The sequence below is a fragment of the Mandrillus leucophaeus genome, unplaced genomic scaffold, assembly GCF_000951045.1.
Source record: "Mandrillus leucophaeus isolate KB7577 unplaced genomic scaffold, Mleu.le_1.0 Scaffold1025, whole genome shotgun sequence".
NCBI lineage: Eukaryota > Metazoa > Chordata > Mammalia > Primates > Cercopithecidae > Mandrillus > Mandrillus leucophaeus.
Window position 1 is genome coordinate 75,826 of NW_012098377.1, and position 24,346 is coordinate 100,171.

The 24,346-nt window shown below is 39.5% G+C and overlaps 1 protein-coding gene across 1 annotated transcript in view; it reads right to left on the reverse strand.

The window, feature by feature from the left end:
- The window catches only part of ZDHHC13 (zinc finger, DHHC-type containing 13), a 53,144-nt gene extending 35,355 nt beyond the window's left edge, over positions 1-17,789 (reverse strand). The window contains exon 1 of the mRNA XM_011977281.1: positions 17,639-17,789. Within this exon, the coding sequence (XP_011832671.1) occupies positions 17,639-17,665 (27 nt within the window). The 5' untranslated portion in view covers positions 17,666-17,789. The remainder of the gene's footprint in view (positions 1-17,638) is intronic.
- Positions 17,790-24,346: the final 6,557 nt, after the last annotated feature.

The window sequence follows — 24,346 nt, forward strand, 5'->3', positions numbered from 1 at the left end:
AGATTTGTCATTCAAACTAATTTGAGTGTTTCTAATTTCAAACACGGAGCTTACACCTTGGCAGAAAACCAATACAGGATTCGCTAATATTGGAAAAAAAAAAAAAAAAAAAGCCCACAAAAATCTAAGATCAATTATGTGTTCTGTGGATTATGAATGCATTTTATTTCTCCTTTCCATTACTATGGACTTCTGGGTTCACTATCACCTCTAGGGCAGATGGGTAGATGATCAATTAAGGTGAGCAATTTTGACACTTGTTGACAACTTTGCTAAAATATTTGGTGGATGAGCAGGCAGGCGGAGGGAGTTAAAATCTTTAGCACAAATGATGCTCACTAAATCACTTTAATACCCCCAAACAAAGACTTAGTTTTACTTGAGAGAAGGACTCCTTCAGCTAAAGATGTGGGATGCTCAAAGTTTCTGTTTCCTAAAAGCACAACTATATCAAATGTACACATTATTTACATATATTCTAAATACATTTTTAAAAGACTCTACAGTGTGACCCTAATCACAGTTATATCTCTGACTACTCATTTATATAATAATCAATCTTCTAATCTCATAGGCTACTCAGATTTCCAAGTAGAAACAGATTCATGTGAAAGGAATCAACTTTAATAAAACACATTATATTGCATTCTCTAAAGAAATGACACCTTAAAGAGAAACCTCCCTGAATTAGTACTTTTTTAAAAAATGTATTTATTTATTGGGACGGGGGTCTTCCTCTGTTGCCCACGCTAGAGTGCAGCAGTGTGATCATCGCTCACTGCAGCCTTGAATTCCAGGGCTCAGGCAATCCTCCTGCCTCAGCCTCCTAAGTAGCTGAGACTACAGGCGCATGTCACCATACCCAGCTAATATTTTGTTTCCTTTTTATTTTTTATTATACTTTAAGTTCTGGGATATATGTGCAGAACGTGCAGGTTTGTTACATAGGTATACATGTGCTATGGTGGTTTGCTGCACCCATCAACCTGTTATCTACATTACGTATTCCTCCTAATGCTATCCCTCCCCTTGCCCCCCACCCCTAACAGGCCTCAGTGTGTAATGTTCCCCTCCCTGTGTCCATACATTCTCACTGTTCAACTCCTACTTATGAGTGAGAACACGCAGTGTTTGGTTTTCTGTTCCTGTGTTACTTTGCTGAGAATGATGGTTTCCGGCTTCATCCGTGTCCCTGCAAAAGAAATAAACTCATTCTTTTTTATGGCTGCATAGTATTCCATGGTGAATATGTGCCACATTTTCTTTATCCAGTCTATCATTGATGGGCATTTGGGTTGGTTCCAAGTCTTTGCTATTGTGAATGGTGCTGCAATAAACATACATGTGCATGTGTTTTTATAGCAGAATGTTTTATAATCCTTTGGTATAACCAGCTAATTTTTCAGTTTTTATTTTTGTAGAGACAAGGTCTTACTATGTTGCCCAGACTGGTCTTGAACTCCTGACCTCAAGTGATCCTCTTGCCTCTGCTTCCCAAAGTGCTGGGATTACAGGTGTAAGCCACCAAACCTGACCTGAATTAGTGCTTAATAAGCAAATTTAGTTACCTATCTGCAATTTTTAAAAAGTTGATTTTTAAATAAATGTATCAGAAATCATATCTTCAAAATAGTCTCCTCAGGAGATTATTAGTTATTCCAATGGCATTACCTTGAAATGTTTTCAGAATTCCCTTTCTGAAACCGTCCTCAGAGCCATATAAAACAGACTCATATTTTTATACTCCAAATATCTGAAAATATTATGATTTATTATATAGAGTGAAGTATATAAAACATATATGTATATATATATATGGACTTCTTCTTTTGTAAAGAGTAAAGAATAAATATAAAATGAACTTCCATGAAACCACTACCTAAGTCAAGATATAGAACTGGGCCAGCACTTTAGAAGACTGCCTGGACACATGCTATGCTCCACCACATACCCACACTAAAAGAACAGTTTCCTGACTTCAGTTATAATCACTTTTTGCTTTTCTTTATAGTTTTATCTCTAATGTATGCAACTCTAAAAAGTACAGTTCAGCTTTACATTTTTTTAATCTTTGTACAAATGGAATCTATCATATGTATTCTCTATCATTTGTTTTCATTAACATTAGACTTACAAGCCTCATCCATGTTGTTATGAAAGCTACAACAGGTTCATTTTCATTGCTGTAGAACATGCCAATACAGTAACATACTACAATTAATTTATCTATTTTACTATGGCTGGATATTTGGATTGTTCCCAGTTTGGGGCTATTATAAAAAAATACATTGCTATGCACATTCTTGTACATGTCTCTAGGTATATATATATACATGTAAACAATTCTGAAAAGCATATATCTAGAAGTGGAACTGTTGGCTTTGAAGATATGCTTAACTCATCTTCAAAATGGTTGTAACAGTTAAACTTTCCCCTGCGGGGTATGACTTCTGTTGCTCTACAATCATTAAAGAAACCTAGAAAAGTGAACAAAATATATGAAGTAAACTCTATTCAGACATTGGACAATGAGAACAGTAAGACTGTGATTGCCAAGATATGAGGAAAAAGAAAAAAAACACAAGGTGAGCCCCATCATCCCAGCAATTTTGCAATCATGTGCACTGAGAGGAAAACACTTTGTTTTAGAGCCCAGAAGCCTTGCTAAATTGAGGAGACAGAAATTTGAGATCAGAGAGGCTGAGATAGCTGGCAGTTGTGGGCACATTCCAAGGGGCTCCAAAAAATCTGTATAGGAGGCCCATTGAGTCTTTGCAGAGTACTAGGACAAGCAATGTATAGAGGGAAACTTGACAAGTATAGGCAAAAAATGACTGGAGATTTGTAAACTGAACAATTACTGGAGTTTATACGTAGCAGGAAGATGTTCAAATTCTGATCAGCCAAAGCGGAGAGTCTTTGATGACCCCTTGGGTTATTCAGTGGAGATATCAGAGGGCCACACCTTAGAAGTAGTGCTGAAGTGTATCTGGAATAAAGGCTACCCCAGAACCACTCTAGAGAAGCCTAAAATCAGACTTCAAAGGACTCAAATTGAGCAACATTAACTTTACTGCCTGCCAAACAATATTCAATAGTCTTTAAAGAAAGGCATCAAATACCAGATACTCATCAACATGCATTCACAAAGTCCACTATCAAATCAAAACTCACTAAACATGCCAAGAAGCAAGAAAAATGTGATCCATAGCCCCAGCCAGAAGAAAACCAGACCTTGAAACTATAAAGATGACAAAATTAGCTGAAAAAGACATTAAAACAGCTAATATAAGTATGTATAAGTATTTAAAGGAAAACATTAACAAAATGAGCAAAGAAATTGAAGATATGACAAAAGATCTGATTAGAATATCTGCGGATAAAAATCAACCTCCTTGTAATCCCAGCACTTTGGGAGGCCAAGGTGGGCAGATCACTTGAGGTCAGGAGTTCAAGACCAGCCTGACCAATATGGTGAAACCCCATCTCTATTAAAAATACAAAAATTAGCCGGGCATGGTGGCACATGCCTGTAATCCCAGATATTCAGGAGACTGAGGCAGGAGAATCACTTGAATCTGGGAGGCAGTTGCAGTGAGCCACCATCACGCCACTGCACTTTAGCCTGGCACCAGAGTGAGACTCTATCTCAAAAGAGAGAGAAAAAAAATCAATCTCTAAAATACAAATTACACCAGATGAGATTAACAGCAGATTAAACAGTATAGAAGAAAAGGCCATTTAAACTGAAGAAACAACAATGAAACTATCCAAAATGCAGCACAGAGAGAAGGTGACTGAAGATGTATAACTGGAGTTCCAGAAAAGGAAAAAAGTTTTTTTTTTAATATTTGAAGAAGTAATAGTCAAAAATCTTCCAAATTTGGTGAAAATTATAAACTCACAGTAACTAGAAGTTTGCTGGATCCCAAGTAGGATAAGCCCTGAAATCCTACACCAAGACATATCATGATCAAATCACTAAAAACCAGTAATAAAGAGATCTTAAAATCAGTCTGGACATTTTGAGAGGCCAAGGCAGGCAGTTCACAAGGTAAGGAGTTCGAGACCAGCCTGGCCAATATGGTGAAACCCCATCTCTACTAAAAATACAAAAAACTAGCTGGGCGAGGTGGTGGGCGCCTGTAGTCCCAGCTACTCCAGAGGCTGAGGCGGGAGAATGGCGTGAACCCGGGAGGCGGAGCTTGCAGTGAGCCGAGATCGCGCCACTGCACTTCAGCCTGGGCGACAGAGCGAGACTCTAAAAAAAAAAAAAATCAGCCGGTCATGGTGGCGCGCACCTGCGGTCCCAGCTACCCGGGAGGCTGAGGTAGAAGAATCACTGAGCCCAGGAGGCTGAGGTTGCAGTGAGCCGATATCGCACCACTGTACTCCAGCCCGGGCGACAGAGCGAGATTCCCTTTCAAAAAAAAAAAAAGTCTGGAAGAAACAGACATATATGTTCAAAGAGCCAAAGATAAGAATACACTCAGACTTCTCATCAGACATAAGGCAAGCCAGAAAGCAAAAGCACAACAGTTTAAAGAGCTTAGTATGCAGCCTAAGCAGTGTTTACAGGGAATTTGTGGCTTTAAATGCTTACATTAGGAAAAAAAAAAAAAAAAAATGAGCCTACAGTAAGTTATCTAAGCTTTCATGTTAATAATCTAGAGAAAGAAAATTATACTCAAAGTGGATACAACGAGAAGAATATAAAAATAGAAGGAATTTGTGAAACTATAAAACAGAGAAACAATACAGAAAATCATTGAAGCCAAAATCTGGTTCTCTAGAAAGAATAAGTCAATAAAAGTGAGAAACCTTTGATCAGATTGATCAAGAAAAATGAAAAAGTATCAATGACAAATACCAGGTTTAAAAAACAGACATCACTACAAGAGCCTGCAAATTTTGAAAGGATAAAAAGGGAATATTTTGAACAACTTTATGTCAATAAATTAGCAACTTAAGTGAAATATACAAACACCTTAAAAGACACACATTATCAAAATGGATCTTAAAAGTAATAAATAACATAGTATCTATTAAATAAATTTGATTCATAATGAAAACCTTTCTCATAAAAAAATTCCAGGCCCATATAACTTAACTGGTTAACCTTATCAAATATCTAGGGAAAAAATAATACTCCGTCAGAAAACAGAAGAGAGAATGCTTCCCAGCTCATTTTACGAGGTAGAATCACTCCATACCAAAACCAACAAAGACATTACAAGTAAAGAAAACTATAGGCCCAGTATCCCTTATGAACATAGATACAAAAATCCTAAACAAAATATTAGTAAGGTGAATCCAGTAATATATAAAAAAGACTACACATCACAACCTAGCTTAAACATTTCAAAATAAATCAATGCAACCTACCATATTAATGAATAAGGTGAATATTCATATTAACAGAATAAAATATATATTCAAATATATACAACAGTAAAAAATATATATTCATCATAGAATAAAGCATTTAACAAAATTCTTTATATGAAAATTCTTTATGCAAAGCATATGACAAAATTTGTAAAATCTTTCAATACAAGGGAAAGAAGGGAACCTCCTCAATCTGATAAAGAACATTTACAAGAAATCTACAGCTACCATCACATTTAATGGTACAAGACCATTTTTACTCCAAGACTGGAAACAAAGCAAAGATGCTCATTATCACCACTTCTAATTAACACTGTACTAAAGTACCAGATAGCATAATAAAGTAGGAAAAATAATAAAAATGCATACAGATTAGAAAAGAAGTAAATCCATTTTTACTTGCAAAAACATGATCATATGCATAGAAAATCCTAAGGCATCTTTAAAAAAAAGTTTACACTAGCATCAAAAAGGTAAAATACTTTAAATGCTTTTATACTGTATCCTGCATTTTTTGGTGTGTTCAGTGGAAGGGTCACATCAAATATAGCCATGCTTTCATTAACAATGAGGATATATTCTGAGAAACAAATATTTAGGCCATTTCATTCTTGTGCAAATATCACAATGTGTATTTACAAAGACCTAGGCAGTATAGCCTATTACACACTTAGGCTATATGGTATAAACTACTGCTCTGATCAACATCGTATGTGTGGTCTGGCATTGATCGAAACATTATGGGATGTACAACTGTACGTAGAAAATTGCTATAAATGAAAACTGACTTATTATTTTATAACCTCATCTGGCTTTTTACCATCAATAAAGTTACCTAGCTTTCACCTACCTTATCACCAAACCTATTTCTGTGAAGTTTTCAGTTTAAAAAGAAAATCATTCTCTAAGGATGAATACACAATTGAGAATAAAAAACTGAAGATATTTGAAATAATATGTCAAAGTCAATTCTCCAAGAGTTCCAAAAAGTTTTAAGAATGAAAGTTTCTTAAATTTCATTTTTAAAAGACAGTTTTTAAATTTCTTTTAGAAATTTTTAATTTTAAATAAAGTTTTTACAAGACAAGGATGCCTGCTCTCAGCACTTCTATTCAACACAGTATTCGCAGTCCTCTCCAGAACAATCAGGCAAGACAAAGAAATAAAGGGCATCCAAATAGGAAGACAGGAAGTCAAACTATCCCTGTTTGCAGATAACATGATTCTCTATCTAGAAAACCCTATAGTCTTGGCCCAAGAGCTCCTTCAGCTGATAAACAACTTCAGCAAAGTTTCAGGATACAAAATCAATGTACAAAAATCGCTAGCATTCCTATACAACAACTATCAAGCCTAGAGCCAAATCAGGAAGGCAATCCCATTCACAACTGCCACAACAAGAATAAAATACCTAGGAATACAGCTAATCAGGGAGGTGAAAGACCTCCACAATGAGAATTACAAAGCACTGCTCAAATAAATCAGAGAAGACACAAACAAAGGACAAGACATCCCATGCTCCCGGATAGGAAGAATCAGTATCATGAAAATGGCCATACTGCCCAAAGCAATTTACAGATTTAATGTTATCCCTATCAAATTACCAAAGACATTCTTCACAGAACTAGGAAAAAACTATTTTAAAATTCATATGGAACCAAAAAACAGCCTGAATAGCCAAGGCAATCCTAAGCAAAAAGAACAAAGCTGGAGGAATTACATTACCTGACTTCAAACAATACTATAGCGCTATAGTAACCAAAACAGTTTGATACCGGTACAAAAACAGACACATAGACGAATGGAATAGAATAGGGGGCCCAGATACAAGGCTGTACACCTATGACCATCAGATCTTCAACAAAGTTGATAAAAACAAGCAATGGGGAAAAGACTCCTTATTCAATAAATGGTGCTGGGATTACTGGCTAGCCATATACAGAAAAATCGAAGCTGGACCCCTTCCTTACACCATATACAAAAATCAACTCAAGATGGATCAAAGATTTAAATGTAAAATCCAAAACTATAAAAAGCCTAGAAAAAAACCTATGACATACTATCCTGGATATAGGAATGGGCAAAGATTTCATAACAAAGATACCAAAAGCAATGGCAACAAAAGCAAAAATTGGTAAGTGGGATCTAATTAAACTAAAGAGTTTCTGCGCAGTAAAAGAAACTATCAACAGAGTAAACAGACATCCTATAAAATGGGAGACAATATTTGCAAACTATGCATCCGACAAAGGTCTAACATCCAGCATCTATAAGGAACTTAAATTTACAAGAGAAAAACAAACCCCATTAAAAAGTAGGTAAAGAACATGAACAGACACTTTCAAAAGAAGACATACATGCAGCCAATAAGCATATGAAAAAAAGCTTAATCACATCACTGATCATTAGAGAAATGCTAATCAAAACCACAATGAGATACCATTTCACACTAGTCAGAATGCTATTATTAAAAAGTCAAAAAAATAAGAGATGCTGGCAAGGTTACAGAGACAAAGGAATGCTTATACACTGTTGATGGGAGTGTAAATTAGTTCAACCATTGCGGAAAGCAGTATGGCGATTCCTCAAAAAGCTAAAAGCAGAACTACCATTCAACCCAGCAATTCCATTACTGGGTATATACCCAGAGGACTACAAATCATTCTACCATAAAGACACATGTATGTGAATGTTGACTGTAGCACTATTCACAATAGCAAAGACATGGAATCAACATAAATGCCCATCAATGACAAACTGGGTAAATAAAATGTAGTACATATAAACCATGGAATACTATGCAGCCATAAAAAAGAATGAGATCATGTCTTTTATAGGAATACAAATGGAGCTGGAGGCTATTATCCGTATGCAGGAACAGAAAACAAAATACTGCATGTTCTCACTGGGAGCTAAATGATGAGAACTCATGAACACAAAGAAGGGAACAGCAGGCTGGGCATGGTGGCTCATGTCTGTAATCTCAGCACTTTGGGAGGTCAAGGCAGGTAGATCACTTGAGGTAAGGAGTTCAAGAACAGCCTGGTCAACATGGTGAAACCCCATCTCTACTTTAAAAAAAAAAAAAAATTTAGCCAGGGTGGTGGTTTGTGCCTGCAGTCCCAGTTACTCGGGAGGCTGAAGGAGGAGAATCGCTTGAACATGGGAGGTGGAGGTTGCAGTGAGCCAAGATCACACCACTGCACTCCAGCTTGGGTGACAGAGCAAGACTCCATTGCAAAAAAAAAAAAAAAAAAAAAAAGAAGGAACAACAGACACTGGGGTATACTTGAGGGTGGAGGGTGGGAGGAGGGAGAAGAGCAGAAAAAATAACTACTGGGTACTAGGCTTAATACTTGTGTAATGAAATAATCTATACAACAAACCCCCATGACATAAGTTTGTGTATATAACAAACCTGCACATGTACCCCAAACCTAAAACAAAAGTTTTTAAAAGAAGTTTTAAAATTTCCAGTTTTAGTTAAATGAGTCCATAACCCCTCAAGGGGTTATTTTGAAGGGCACTGTTTTTAAAAAGTTAATTTACAGTAAAATTAACTTTGGTATACAGCTCTATGAATTTTAACATATGTATGGAGTCATGTAACCACCACTATCATCCTTTATAGTCACACCCTCCTGTAACCCCAACCAACTCTTGGCAATGATCTGTTGTCATTAATTCTGTCTTCCCCAGAATGTCATATAGTGAATTATACAGTACACAACCTTTTAGGAGGGGCTTCCTCCACTCAGCACAATGGTGCTGAGATTTACTCAAGTTGTTGCATGTTATCAATAATTCCTTCTTTTTTATTGTTGTGTGGTATCCCACTATATCGGTGCATCAGTTAATCTAGCCAAACAATCTGCGTGGGTTGTTTTCCAGCTTTTGGCAATCATAAATAGAGCTGCTAAAAATATTCATGGACAAACTTTTGTGAGAACATGCTTTCATTTCTCTGAGAGTAAGACTGCTTGCCCATATGTTAGGTATATTTAAATTTATGAGAAATTGCTAATCTATTTTCCAGACTGGCTATACCACCTTGCATTGCCACTAACAACTATGAGAGTTACAATTGTTCTGCATTCTCACCGGCACTTGGGATTGTCAGTCTAATAGATGCATAGGGGCATCTCATCATGGTCTTAATTTGTATATCCTTAACAGCTAATGAAGTTGAGCATCTTTTCAGGTGCTTATTTGCCATCTGTATATCTTCTCTGGTGAAGTGTCTGTTCAAGTCTTTTGTCCATTTTTCAATTGAGCTGTTTGTTTTCTTACAGTTAAGTTTTGAGAGTTCTTTATATTATATATTCTAGATACAAGTCTTTTGTCAGATACGTGATTTGCAGATATTTTCTCCTGGTCTGTACCTTACCTTCCCATCTCTTAAAAGTCTGTTTCATAGAGCAGAAGTTCTAAATTTTAAAAAAGTCCAATTTATCAATTTGTTCTTTTATGGATTGTACTTTTGGTGTCACGTCTAAAAACTACTGTCTTGGGGTCACAATTCCTCTGTTCAGAGAAGAAAGTTCTCCCTCAGTGTTTCTGGTGCCTGTGCTGCCAGGAAATCCCTTTGCGGCTCCTTGAGCTTTAACTAGATAGCTTCTCATAGAGCACTCGCTGTCTGCACTGATGCTTACTTCCAGGGCTCAAGTCAAAGCTGGGGGCAAATCAGAGAGAAAAAAAGTAAATCAGCTACTGATTTGGTGGTTTTTGAATTCCGGTCTTTTTCTTCTTCAGTCCACCTGCTTTTCTGAATAGGTAAATTCTGATTTATCTGGTAAATAATCAATACCCCCGTACATACACACACACAGAATCACACACAGTTAAAAATAAACATGTAGGTAGTTAGATTGAAATGTAAATAAAAACATTACTTTAGGATGCTTTTCCTGATGTCATGGTAAGTATATTCAATTGGAAGAAGGCAAAGGGTTGAGGAAAAGAGTTGAACTATACTCAAAATTTCTAGAATTTCAGTAAGTAACAGGTGTAACAAAAAGTACAGCTAAGATTGACCAAAAAAATCAGTGTATTTTTATATAAAAAAATTTTTACTAGATTTTTAAACTATAGAATGATACAAATTAATTTTAAAGATCTAGCAATACAGAAGTGAATACGGGGTTAACAATCTGGACTATTTCCTCTCCAATACTGTACCACCAGAGATAACCAGTATAACAGTTGGGTGCATCTTCCCTCATTATGTATATATATTTTAACATATATAATATTGTGCTATATATACACATACACACACATTTTTAATCATTTCCTTCTTATACTTACTGAACAAATAGGATCACATTATATACATTATTCTTCAACTTGCTTTTCTCATGTAACAATATATCATGTACAGTCCTACAGTTCAGTAATATTTCACTATTGTTCCATTGTATATAGATATAGCATAATTCATTCAACCATTCCCCTTTGGTTAGAGACACAGGTTGATTTCAGCCTTTCACGTCTATACACCATCCAATCAATACCCTGGGCATTCTAATTCTATAGGATTGATTCCCCAAAGTAGGACTGTTGAGTCCAAAAAACGTGCATTTTAAACATAAATAGATTCTGACCAAATACTCTCCCCAATTCACAGTTCCAACAGCAATGTATATACATGTTCTTTCTCCCTACAAAACTTCCCAGAACCGAATATTATCAATCTTTTTACAACCTTGACAATCTGATGGCTAAAAATGGCATCCTATTTTTCATTTGTACTCCCCTAGTTGCTAATGAGTCTGAGTGTTGTTTGTTGTTGTTGTTGTTGTTAGGTATATTGGCTCTCCATATTTTCTCTTTTGTGGATTGCCTTTTCATAGTCTACTTATTTTTCTAATGAATTGTACATATCTGTTTCTCTTTGTAGGTTAGAAAGATTAACCCTTTTTTGTTTTGTTTTTGAGACGGGGTATTACCTGTCACCCTGGCTGGAGTGCAGTGGCACCATCAAAGCTCACTACAGCCCTATCTGCTGGGCTCAAGTGATCCTACCACCTGACCTACCCTCGCAGCTAGGACTATAGGCAAGCACCACCACACCCTGCTGATTTTTTTATTCTTCTGTAGACAGGTCTCGTTATGTTGCCCAGACTGGTCTTAAACTCCTGACCTCAAGTTATCCTTCCACCTTGGCCTCCCAAAGCACTGAGGTTACAGGCATGAGCCACCACACCCGACCCTGACCCTTTGTTTATACACAGCTTTTTCATCAGGGAAAATGGAGTCATTCTAGATACAAATTTGTTGCTTCTTATACTGTGTTAAGGCATTAAGGACATCAGCTTTATTTTTCACGTATAAAATTGAGGAGATTTACATGTTTTAATGTGAAGATTATCCACAATTAAGAGCATTTGTTTAGTAGGCAATTAATTACTGTGTATTTATGATGTAAAATTATGCTAAGGGCATAGAAGACATGGGTGTCTCTCCTCCAGGAATTTAAGTCTAATAAGGGAGATATGTCAGAGACAGAGTAAAATAATAATAGCAAGCAATATGTGATATATATGATTAAATGGCAATTATAAGAAACTAGAAAACAGGAGATATATTTTGTTCATGTCATCATTGTTTACCCAAATCCAGATCAAAGTAAAACCTAAAAATGACTATATTCAAAGCTTATGTTTGAAGTCAATCATCTACAAAGTGAGGAAGGTACACTGAAGGCCATATATGCAGTAACCCACTAGGTAATATGAGAAAAAGTTAAAGCTTCTATTATAATAACCTTTTATCTTTTTACTTAAAAAGGAAAAATAAAATTTACAAATTTGAGTTTTTAAAGCTTTACCAAATTTATTTTTTCTTTTTAGCACACCTCTGCTGGCAGGAAAGCTTTACTAATTTTTAACAATGGCAGTCTCATTTATTGGTATGCCAAGCAGGTCACTCCTTATACTCTGTTTACAAGGTAACCTGGGGGCAGGGAAAGCTTCCACAAACAGAGAGTTGACAGTAGGACCTTCAGCATTTTACAAAATACATTGGATTATTTTCAAATTATATTGTTAAAGTTTAACTAAATTACGTCTCCCAAAATGAGCAAGTAGCTTAAGCTGGTTTCTACAAAGAAGCCACGAATTGAGATAATAACAATAATAATAATAATAATAAGCACAAGCAAATAAGAAAATAGCAGATCAGGAACTCTTCATCAGACACATGAAGTATAAACAAAGACGATCTAATCCAATCTGACAAGTCAGTACCCCCTCGGAAAAAATTCGAAATTGTCAAAAGGCTAAATTGATGCAGATTTATAACCACTATCTTTAATTCAAATCTTGCCATGAGCATATACTGAGCTATTAGTTAATGAATATAATTTAGAAATACATTGTCAAATCTTACAATAACATGATCCATGACAACATGAAATTGGCAGCCGGCTCCTATCCCCATGTTCAAACAGAAGAGAGCTGAAATTTTTATTTTCTGTCAAGTTTTCTGTGAAGCAAGGTCAGGAACAGGAGGGCAAGGACATGGCAGAGAAGGAGACAGGCAACCTTCAGTCTCAAAAGATGGGGAAGAAGACACACTGAGTCTCTGCTTCCACAGTATACTCTCAGCCTAATCTCTCCTGATTGCACTGATGATACAGGCCAAATAACCAGATTCCTAGTACAGCCACATTGGCTGTATGATAGTGGCGAATCATCTACTCTATTTTTGGCTCATTTCTACATTTGCAAAAGGAAAGAGACAGATCAATACACCCATAAAGCTCCTTCTAAGTAGTCTCATGTTACATGGTCCTAAGCCAAGCTGTTACAAGAGTCATTATTGACTTGGGAACTGGTAAAGACTATACTGCATGAACACACTATATGGATAAAGAAGTTTAACTGCTACATGGCTGCCTACAATGTTAAGGTAACAAAACAGACTAAGCAAATTCTTACAATGCCAGCCAACTCCCAAGAGTTTTCATTAATTATTCATTCAGGGAAATATAAAGCACACCTATACAAATCACAGAAGTAGGTAATCGGGGATAAAAGATGAATAAGACACAATTTCTTCCATAATTCATTCATTCTAGACATTTACTGAATGCCTACTATGTGCTGGGCACTATTGTAGACACAGCGATATGGCAATGAACAACAGACAAGGTCCTTGGTTTTCAAGGAACTTATATTCTACTTAGGGATATACTCCCTTCCCCATTTTCAGAGCAGAGTAAAATACAGACTACTCCTCAGACCTTGAACTAAAGAATGGGTGGACTCCAAGTGGCAGCAAACAATCAAACAAGATCCTATCATGGCTGAGTAGCAGTGAAAATGCACTGCATCAGGAGCCCTGACACCTGGGCTCTGCTAACTTGCTATGAACCTTTGGAAAGTAAGTTATTATTTTTGAGTCTTGAATTCATGGGAAAAGTTAAAGGGCTAGACTAGATAAATGGTTCTCAAACCTTCCAAATGTCATGGACCTTTTTGAAAATGTTTCCAAAATTAAGGCCTCTCTACTTAAGAGAAATGCACAACTGCACATGTAAACTAACTTTTCAAGATGTTCACTAATTCCAAGATATTCACTAATGCCCTGAAGCTTATCCTATATGCCAGTTTAAGAATCTCTCAACTAGGTAATACTGAAAAGCCTTCCAGCTCCAAGTATTCTATGATTCCATTCCATTTTACTTCCTCTAGTCTTCCTAGGATTCCAGTCTACAACTGCCTCAAGATAGTAGAATAATGTTTTTTTTATTGTTGTTGTTTTAATTAAGATACACAGGGGAAAAAAAATTTAAAGAGGGAAAAAAGAGGGATGACAAGAAAGAGATATGTAGCTAGCTCACTGTCCTCCACAGAAGAGTGAAAAGTAGAACAAGATATTATGAAAATTATCTAACAGACATATGAATACATTTGTGGTAATTTTTACAACATAGCCTCAAAATTATTTGCTACTTCTCCATCAAGAGGTAAAGGTCTATGTCCCTTCCTCTTGACTCTGAGCTCTGTGACTACCTCACTAATAATATATTTTGAAGTGATGTTGTTCCAGTTTGCAGGCCCACGCCTTAGAAACTGGCAGTTTCTTCTTCCTGGCTCTTCCATTAGATGGTCACTAATGGAACTCAGCCACTATACTGTGCACAGGCACAGGCCACGTGTAGGTGTCTCTACTGGAACTTAACTGCCAGATGTAAGTGAAGACTCGTAGATACCAGCACCGGCTCTCAAGTCATCTCCAGCTTATGAGTCTTTGCAGCTGAGGCTCCAGACATGGTGGAACAGAAACAAACCAACCCTGCTGCAGTCTGTTCAAGTCCCTGACACACAGAGTCCATGAGCATAAAAAAGGCTGTTTCATACCACTATGTTTTGGGGTGGTTTCTTACACAATAGATAACTATAGCATCTTTAAGTTCTGAGGGATCGTGTAATACTTCTCACACAGAGATGTCACAAATGCGATTATTTTTCTAAATTATATACAAGAATTGTTAAAGTTACAGTGGGCATTAATTTAAGCCAAAATCAAGATCCAGAAAACCACACTCAAACTCCAGTGACAGTCATTATCCTGCCAGATTATCAAATAAAAAGAGAGTGAGAGAGAAGGAGCGACTGAGAGAGAAATATGTGACAGTCATTAAAAGTTCTCATGTCATTAAAGTTCTCATTAACAGAAGTTCCAGAGTTTAGTTTCCAAGTTCATTCATTGACAAGTATTTACAGGTACTCACCAGTGCTGGGCATTGTTCCAGATGCCAGGCACACAACAGTGAACATAACAGATAAAAATCACTGTCCTTATAGCACTAACATTCAGTGGAGGAGAAAGAAACAATAAACAAGACCAATAAGTACATTAAATGGTGTTAAATGCTGAGAAGAAATCTAAAGCAAGGAAGGAGGCCAGGGAGCGTTGCTGGTAGTGCTGATGATGGAAAAAGTTTGCAATTTTAAATACGCGGGTCACAGAACGCCACACAGAGGTGTCACTTGTGTCAAGACTTTAAAGAGGTAGGGGAATAAGCCAAGTGGGCACACAAGGAAACAGCATTCCAGGCAGAGCAAATAGTAAGTACAAAAGACTCTGAGGCTGGTGTGGCTGGGGATGACGGGGCAAGCATGAAAGTAGTAAAAGATGAGGTCAGGCCGGGCGTGGTGGCTCACGCCTGTAATCCCAGCACTTTGGGAGGCTGAGGCAGGCGGATCATGAGGTCAGGAGATCGAGACCATCCTGGCCAACATGGTGAAACCCCGTTTCACTATACAAAATATTAGTAGGGCGTGGTGGTCCGCGCCTATAGTCCCAGCTACTCAGGAGGCTGAGGCAGGGAAATCTCTTGAACCCGGGATGCGGAGATTGCAGCAAGCCGAGATCGTGCCACTGCACTCCAGCCTGGTGACAGAGACTGTCTTAAAAAAAAAAAAAAAAGATGAGGTCAGAAAGGAAACTGGAGACCTGATCCTATAGGCAAATCCTGGCAAAAATCCAACAGCACTGATCTTGGAATCAAAAGAACCAAATTCAATGAGAACAGTAATGTTTTTGTCTGTTTTGTTCACTAATTTATCACAGCACCTAAAACGGTGCCAGGCAGACATTCAAAACACATTTGCTGAATGAATGACTGAAGTCTTGGCTCTATCACTTAGCAGCTATTTGACTTGTAGCAAGTGATTCAAGTTTTCTGAGCTTTAAAATCCAGTTCTCATCTTTAAAATCAGAATAATCATTTCTCCCCACCTCAAAGGATTATAGTGAGGATCAAAAATGGGGAAGTATTTTGCAAACTGCAAAGCAGTATATATAGGTAAGCTCTTCACATTATTGAAAAAGGTAACAAGAGCAATTACTATTAACAACAACAATGATGTCTCTACCTTTCCCTACTAAATTCAACCACCGAATCATTCTCTCTCTATAGGCCACGGAACTGGGACAAGGCTAATCTTCCCTTCAGCACGAGAGAGGAACTTTAAGCACTTGAAGGCTTTTGTAAATAAGTGGCAGTAATTAAGACATAATAGTTACTTCTACCAACTTTTCTTTGAGGCTCTCTGAGAAAAAGAATGAGGCGCTGTTTCCATGTGAAGATTCAACACCCTTTGGTAAAATCCAGTCTGCCTGAGAACTATTTATTTTCCTGTCAAAATGCAAGAACAACCAATAAGAACACCTTGACATCTCCCCGGACATCTTGTCCCTCACTTAAACCTATACAAGACCTTGCTGAAAGAAGGGAAAGGGAGAGCATGAGGAACACTCTCGGGACTGAAAAATGTTTTTACAGATCAACTAATCCAAGCATCCCAAACTGAGAATCTACCGCCTAACTCGTTCCAACTGAAGAGAGCTTCAGTGTTCTCATCTGTACATGGGGATAATATCTTAAGCATGCTTCAATTCTGGAATAAAATAATGCATATGAAAGCATCTGGCACGGGTTATGCACTCACTAAAACTGGCTGAATCTGGAAATTCTACATTTATTCAATAAATATTAAGTGAACGTCTACAATATACCAGTCAGTACTCTAGGCACTAGGAAAAGGCCATAAGCAAAAAGCACAAAAATCTCGTTCTCTTGGAGCCAACATCTACCTCCTGTAACTTCCCCGATTGGCCCGCTTCACTTCTTTGGAACTCCGTCTGGCTTTTATACAACACCTCCTCCACGGAATATTGTCCTTTGAGATTTTGCAGATCCCTATGTGTATCTCCCCTCTCCACGCCCCTTTCCTCCATCCTAAACAAGCAGCCTTAATTCTTTCAAGGAGTAAGCAAGGATACGGAAACAGAAGCGAAAACTGGACTCGGTGGGGTGGAGGCGGGTGCCAAGGCGCCAGGGCTGAAAAAGAAATCAACAGAACCGCTCCGACTTCAGGGTCCGAATCAGGTGTGTAACCTGACACCTCTCCCGGGAAGGGCCATCCTCCCCTCCCCAGGCCCACAGATGTCCCCGCTAGGCTCCGGGTACCGGCCCCAGGGGGCGCCCTGGCCAGGGATGGAGGCTGGAGGGGCCGGCTCGGGCCCTCACCCGTCAGTCCTTGCCTTTCCTTCCCAGTCACCTCAGAGAGAATTTCCAGCATCATTCTTGGTGTTTCCAGGCTCCCGCTTCCCAGACGCAGGCCCCGCCGCTTCCGAAACCCCCTCACCGAGCGGCCTCTCACCCACACCGTCCTTTCCTTCACAGCTGCAGTCGCTCTCCTGGCCCCCAGGACAGCCACCGCCCGGTCGCACTCACCTGCGAGCCCAGCCCCGGCCCCTCCATCTCCCCAGGAACCCACAGCGGCTGAGGTTACTAGGCAAGTAGCGACTGCCGCCAGCCCGCCAGCCCGCCAGCCCGCCTTGGGCTGCCTCTTCTCCCACTTCCTGCTGGCGCCCTCACCTCCGCCGCTGCGGTCCCCGCTCGTGCCCTGAGCCGTCAATCGGTCCCGGAGAACCAATCCCAGCGCCCCATCGGCTAGGGGCGGGACTTTCTCACCTCCAGGGAAACCCGCTGTGAATGGTTCGCCAGAGATTCCACCACGAGCCCGCGAGTGCCTGTCGCTCCCCCAGCCCCAGCCCAGGACCAAGCGCCCCAGCCCCAGGTGCCATGGTCCCCAGATGTGCACCCGGGGTCAGGATCAGACTGTTATTCCAACGTCAACCACCATCTATTGAGAGCAAATCTGGACTTGGCTACTTAACTGCTAGATGACCTTGTAAAAGTCTCTTATTTTACCTCAGTTTTCTCATCTATGAAATGAGGAAAATAAGGGTACCTACTTCATGGAATTATCAGGAGGATTAAATGAGAAAACGCATGTAAAGCCTCTCAGCCAGTGCGTCACATATAAAAAGGAATCAATAGATGTTAGCTATTTAAATGTTTTCTATTCCATTTGTGTGATCTTGGGCAAGTCACCTCTACCGGCTGGGGTTCTGTTTCCTCACATGAAACAAAAAATGAGTTCTACGGCGCAGGCTGGACGGGGAGTGGGCGAAAGCCTCCCACTTGAAGCGCACCTCCCCCCGACCTCCACGACCCTTTGTGGAGGGCACTGGAGGAGCTGGCATTTTTAAGCTCTGTCCAGCTTGAAGGTCTATGAAGCAAGCATTAGGGATAACTGGGGCGCTCCAATGGGGCAGTGGGGGCTCTCCTACCTCAGCCCCGAGTAAACACTGGGGTTTTTCTAGCCCAGCACTGAACACAGTTCTTTGTAATGGTTCCTTAGATGTGTCTGTTGCCAAGTAGAACCAGATTAAGACTTCTGGAAGCTAATTTGAAAACGATCTGAAAACATTATGACTTCCTTATTTTATAAAAATAATACTCAATCATAAAATAAATATCTAGAAGTCCAACAAAGTGCTGAGTTTTCTCATGAAAAATGTTGCTATGATACAATAAAATCGTAGATGTGTTACTGTTGATTTAGTGTCTGTGTCCTTCGGGTACATCAGCCCTGGCTTGCCCCCAAAAGCCCAAGCTCTTTGAGGACAGGAACCATGTCAGATCCATCTCTGAACTCCCAGTGTCTAACACAGCACTGGGACGTGGAAAATGCTCAGCACAATTTTAATGAATGATGGATGGATGTACAGGTGTGTCATTAATACACGGACAAATGGAGTGACAAGTAGAAGTGCAAGCAACTTCCACCGAAAGCCAGAGGAAAAAGCAATTAATTCCAACAGGTTAGGATGAGGCATTGGGTGAGGATTCACAGAAGAAAGAATGTTTGGGTTTGGTCATCTTTCTTAACTAATAAGAGCTTTCTTTATTCATCACTTACAATCTGTTGTCACTGTGCTAGTGTTTCCATACATTATGTCTCATCCACGAGATGGGCGTTATTTTCCCCAACTCCTGGGAGGGGAAACTGAGGTTCAGGCTGATTCCATAAACCCCTAGTCACTCAGCAAGTAAAGTAGTAAAGAATGTATTCAAACCCAGGTTTCTTACTGCAAGCATTTTGGCTGAAGTAGTTTGTTTCTTTCATTTTCAAAGACTGATTTAAAAGATGTTGTAGAACTTGAGGGAAGCTTAAAATCTGTTTCAGTGCCTCTGCACTGATATCCTAACACATTGGAAGATTTTGGAGCAACTAAATCCCAACACCCCACTCTTTAGCCAGGCTTCTGGTTTCCCTCCGCTCATGTTTTATGCTTCCAGTGAACTATTTCACATCAAGCATATCCATGTCTAATGGCTATATGAAACCAAACCCAGTGATAGCCTCTAACTGCCAGCAATAGCTCTCATCTTTGAAGACACCTTTGCTGGTAGACATACCCCACTAGAATAGTATGATGGGAGAAGAAGCAGGCTCCTGGAGCCTACTGCCTGAGCCGGAATCTCAGCTCCAGCACTTAGTATCTGCATGCCCTTCGGCAGGTTACGAAGTTTTCCTCCTTCAGTTTCCTTCTTTAGGTTTCCTCATCTGTAACAATGAGATAATAACAGTACAGTACTTACTTCATGGTGCTGTCAAGAGAATTAAATGAGCTAATGTATGTGAAGTACCTAGAGGAGGGTCTGTACATACTAGGCACAATATCTATGTTAGCTATTCTCACCATTGCCATTGTCATCCTTGGGAGTGGGTGTTGGGGAGGGCACTGACAGTACCAGGTGGGTGCTGTCATGCCAAGGGCCAAGGATAGAGATTCAGCAGACCTGACTTCTAGTTCAAGATTTGCCATCACTTTCTGTGTGTATTAGTTTCCTAGCACTGCCATAACAAAGTACCACAGACTGAGTGGCTTAAACAAATTTGTTCCACAGTTCTGGAGACTAAAAGCCTGAGATGAAGGTGTTGACAGGGTTGGTTTTCTCTGAGGCCTCTCTCCTTGGCTTGTAGATGGCCATCTTCCCCTGTGTCTTCACATGGTCTCCTTCTTTGTGTGTAGCCATATCTTCACTTCCTCTTTTTATAAGGACACCAGTTATACTGGATAAGCGGGCACCCTGATGACCCATTTTAACATTGTTACCTCTTTGAAGACTATTTCCAAATAAAGTTACATTCTGAGGTACTGGGGGTTAAGACTTCAACATACAAATTTAAGGGGGACAAAATTCAGCTCATTACACTGTGCGACCCTGGGCAAATCACTTTCCCTCTCTAATGACAATTTATTTGTTTGTAAAATAGGGATGAGAACAGAGGCTGGAAGCACTAAACTCTACAGTTCCTCTCAGCTCTGATGATGTCATTTCCCAGCTGAGACTAAACTTTACCTTTCCAGTTCCCCCAGCACTTTTAAGTCTCTTTTAGGTGACACTATTTCCCTCATTCTACAAACATGGATTGAGTTCCTTCTATGGACCAGGCACTGTTCAGCACTGGGGATTCAGTATTGAGCAAGACAGAAAAAACTGTTTCGTGGCTTCCTGGGGTTTACTCTAGTGTGTAGCAGTAAGAGACAGACTTTCATCAAATGGGCTCACAAATATTTACTTTTTATAGTCAGCCTTGCAGTTCTTAAGTAGATCTTGTTTCCTCCACTTGGCCACCTCTTTCCTTCACTCAGCCTCCACTTGGCTGCTGGTGCACATCCATTTGTCCTCATTATGTTTTGCACAAGGTCTGGCACATGGTAAAGGCTAAAAAGACGCATTTTTGAAATAAATGAAGAAACAAATGAGTCCAATTGAAATAAATGGTTTATAAGATGACATTAAAGGCAGCTCAACTCCATAAATCACTCTAAGATGTGCTGATTTCACAATGTTTAACCACTATTGGATTTAAAAAATTCCATATTAAGGTTTACTAATCCTCACTGTCAAAATAGGAGCATCAGCTGACTTTGTTCTGACTAAACTTTTGATTCTGGCCTCGCTTCTTCCATACGCCTGGAAAGGACAGGGGTGGTTTTTGAACCAGGGACTTGTGGTTGTAATAATTTTGATGGCGGCAACAAAACAACCCTTTGGAATGTCCCAAAACCCCACACATCTGTCAGCAGAGGGCTTCTCACAAACACCAGGTATGAAATCCTGATGCTCTGCGGTACCAAGCCAGAAGGGATGGGTGGTGTGAGTGCTTGCTGTCCTTTAGGTAGTGAATGTTTGTTGAGCTCTGAACATACACCAGGTCCAGGCTAAACATATGAGTAAAGTGGTGAACACCACAGCCTCTGCTCTTCTGGAATTCAGTCCAAGGGAGGCAAATACTGATAGAGATAAATAAATAGATAAAAAGAACTAGAGACAATGGCAAGTGCTAAAAAGGAATAGTGCCAAGAATATAATACAGGAACCCACTTTAGCCTGGGGAGATAAGTGGGGTAGAGAGTCCTCTTCAGAAAGTCATAAAACCAGCTCAAAAGGACTTTCCCAACTTCATTCACCTATAGAGAAACTGAGGCTTAGGGAGGGAAAATGACTTGAACAATGCGCTTTCCAAAGGAGTGGTGAATATAGGGCTGGGACAACTCTTCTGACCCCCTGTGGCTCTCTTGCCAGCCTTTGGGCAGCCTAAGCTTTCTAACTGTAACCCAACTCACAGATGCTCTGGGCTGGGGATTGGGAGATGGACAGGGATTACTTAGGAGTCTTGCTCAATCTCTTGTCTTCTACTCATGAAAAAGCTTCAACAATGAAAAATTAAAAACTCATTTTATATACAGATCACCAAGCTCTAGTCATGAGATATTTTAAGAACCACAGTTACTATCTGGGTTAGGAGCCCATGGTGTGCATTTTATTTTTTACTTGCCAGATTAATATGGTGGGGTTTGTGTGTGTGTGTCTGTGTGTCTATGTGTGTGTCTGTGTGTGCGTGTGTGTGTGCAAGAGAGGTGTAGAGAGGGAGAAGGTGAAGCAGGAAGTATTCCTACTACTTTCAGTAGTTACTATTTTGAGTCTTAGTCATCTCCTTGCAGTGATACATTTAAATATCAATGGAGATTTTTTATGGCTATGTCCAAACTGTGACAGCAACACTCAGAATTGGGTAATAAATCTACCTTGACTCTGATACAGATGTGGCAAGACTCCCTTCTCCACCTTCTATATCCTACTATCATAGTTGTGTATTTATTGATTTATATACCCATCTCCCCATAGTCTCTGTGCTCATAGCAGATACTTAAGTATCACTTCCCCAGGAAGGCCTTCCTGGACTCCTAGACCAGGTTAGGATGCCCTGTTAGGTGCCCCATAGCACTTTGAAGTGCTGCTGTCACAGCACCTGTGGAACATTATTACTTCATTCAGGTTGAGAACATTTATCTTCTCTGCATACCATAAGCCATGAGCACAGAACCTAGGCCTGTCTCAGACACAGATGCATTGCCAGTGAATAGCACGGTACATGGCGCATGGGAGCTGCTCAATATTCAGTTGTTGAATGAGTAAACAACCATATATCATTCATTTGTATTTGCATTTCTAGCACCTAGCACAGTTCCTAACACAAGCTAAGTGCTCAAAAATGTTGACTTGCATTTAAGAATCTCATTTCTGTCTCTATACAGTTTGCAAAACACTTTTGCTTCCACTGAGATTGAGATTTGTAACAGCCTTGTGAAGTAGTCAGAACAGGGATTAGCATCCCACTTTGTAGACATGGCTCAGGAAGTTTAAGCAATTGGTTGAGAGTATCAGGCTAGAGAATATTGAAGAACTGAAGCCAAAAACATTCAATGACAAGGGCAGTGATGTTTCCTTGTCAATATCATCCCTGAAAAAAATTAAGTTCAGAGCCCAGGGACTAGCCACAGATTCAGGGCCTTTCAAAACTTCATATAGCTACTTTTTCAAATATATTTTCAAATACGCCCACTTGGGGGAATCAAGGTGGGTCAAAGGTTTTGGAGGTTCACTGTCTGCATCCTCCCAGTAAGAGACTGTACCTCCTCCCAGGAAGAGACTATACCACTTTGAGCTTCCATGTTCTCATCTATAAAATGGGAATAGTAATAGCACCCACTTCATAGAGGATTCAATAAAAGGGTTAAACAAAAAAATATATATATATGATGTGCAGTACAGTAAGTGCTCTACAATGTTGGCTGTTATAAAGGCAATTGAGAAAAACTGAAATCATAGGGAAGACTTGGCCGTAGCATTGATCCTTATGACCAATTTAATCCAGAGCCTAGCTCTGGAATATTCATGACTTTACAGGAAATACAATGACAAAGGATCCATTCACCAAAATTTATTTATCGTTTCAACAGGTGACATTAAATAATTGTTCTCCTTCCATCACCAGCCTACTCTACACACTAAATTATTTGTGCTCGTGAGAAAAGCTGCATTCACCTCAGCTCTGCTTTCATGGGAGAATGAGCGCTGGTTTAATCTCTTGTTGGCTGCTGCTCTAATTATAGTGATACAGTGGTGTCCACGGGCTGGCCAGCCGTGTTGCAAGTTGTTCAAGATACAGAAGGTGGCACCACCTGAGGCCAAATGGTTACCTTCATCTCAGTTTCTATATAAAACAATTTTGCATTGTGCTTTGTATAGATCATGAAATATGGCAAAATCAGGATTTCCCAAGCTGAAGGCGCTGGGATCATTCCCAGGGCTACTGAGTTGCTGATGTATCTGACTTCTGGACATGTGGATTGTTGTAAGCAAGGGCAATAGGCATGATGGCAGGAGAGGCAGAGCACCGAATAAAATGATAGATTGGAATTCTGCGGGAAGAGTAGGAGGAGGAGAAACGGATGTTACCCCTTGTGCAAAACATCCCTTTATCCCCAGGGCTGTGGTGACCGATATCCTCTACACCTCTGGCATGGTGCTTGTCTTGCTATATTGTAACTGCCTGTTTACTCCTCTGCCTCTGCCTGCAGCTTGTTTGTGAGTTAAGGATTCTTTCTGTTCATCATTGCATCCCCAGAGCCTAGTACAGAACATACACAGGTAGGTACTTTATAAATACTTGCTGGGTAAGGGGTAAAAATTATCAGAAAACTCATTCTTAGGACACGGTTGGGTAGGAACAGGGAA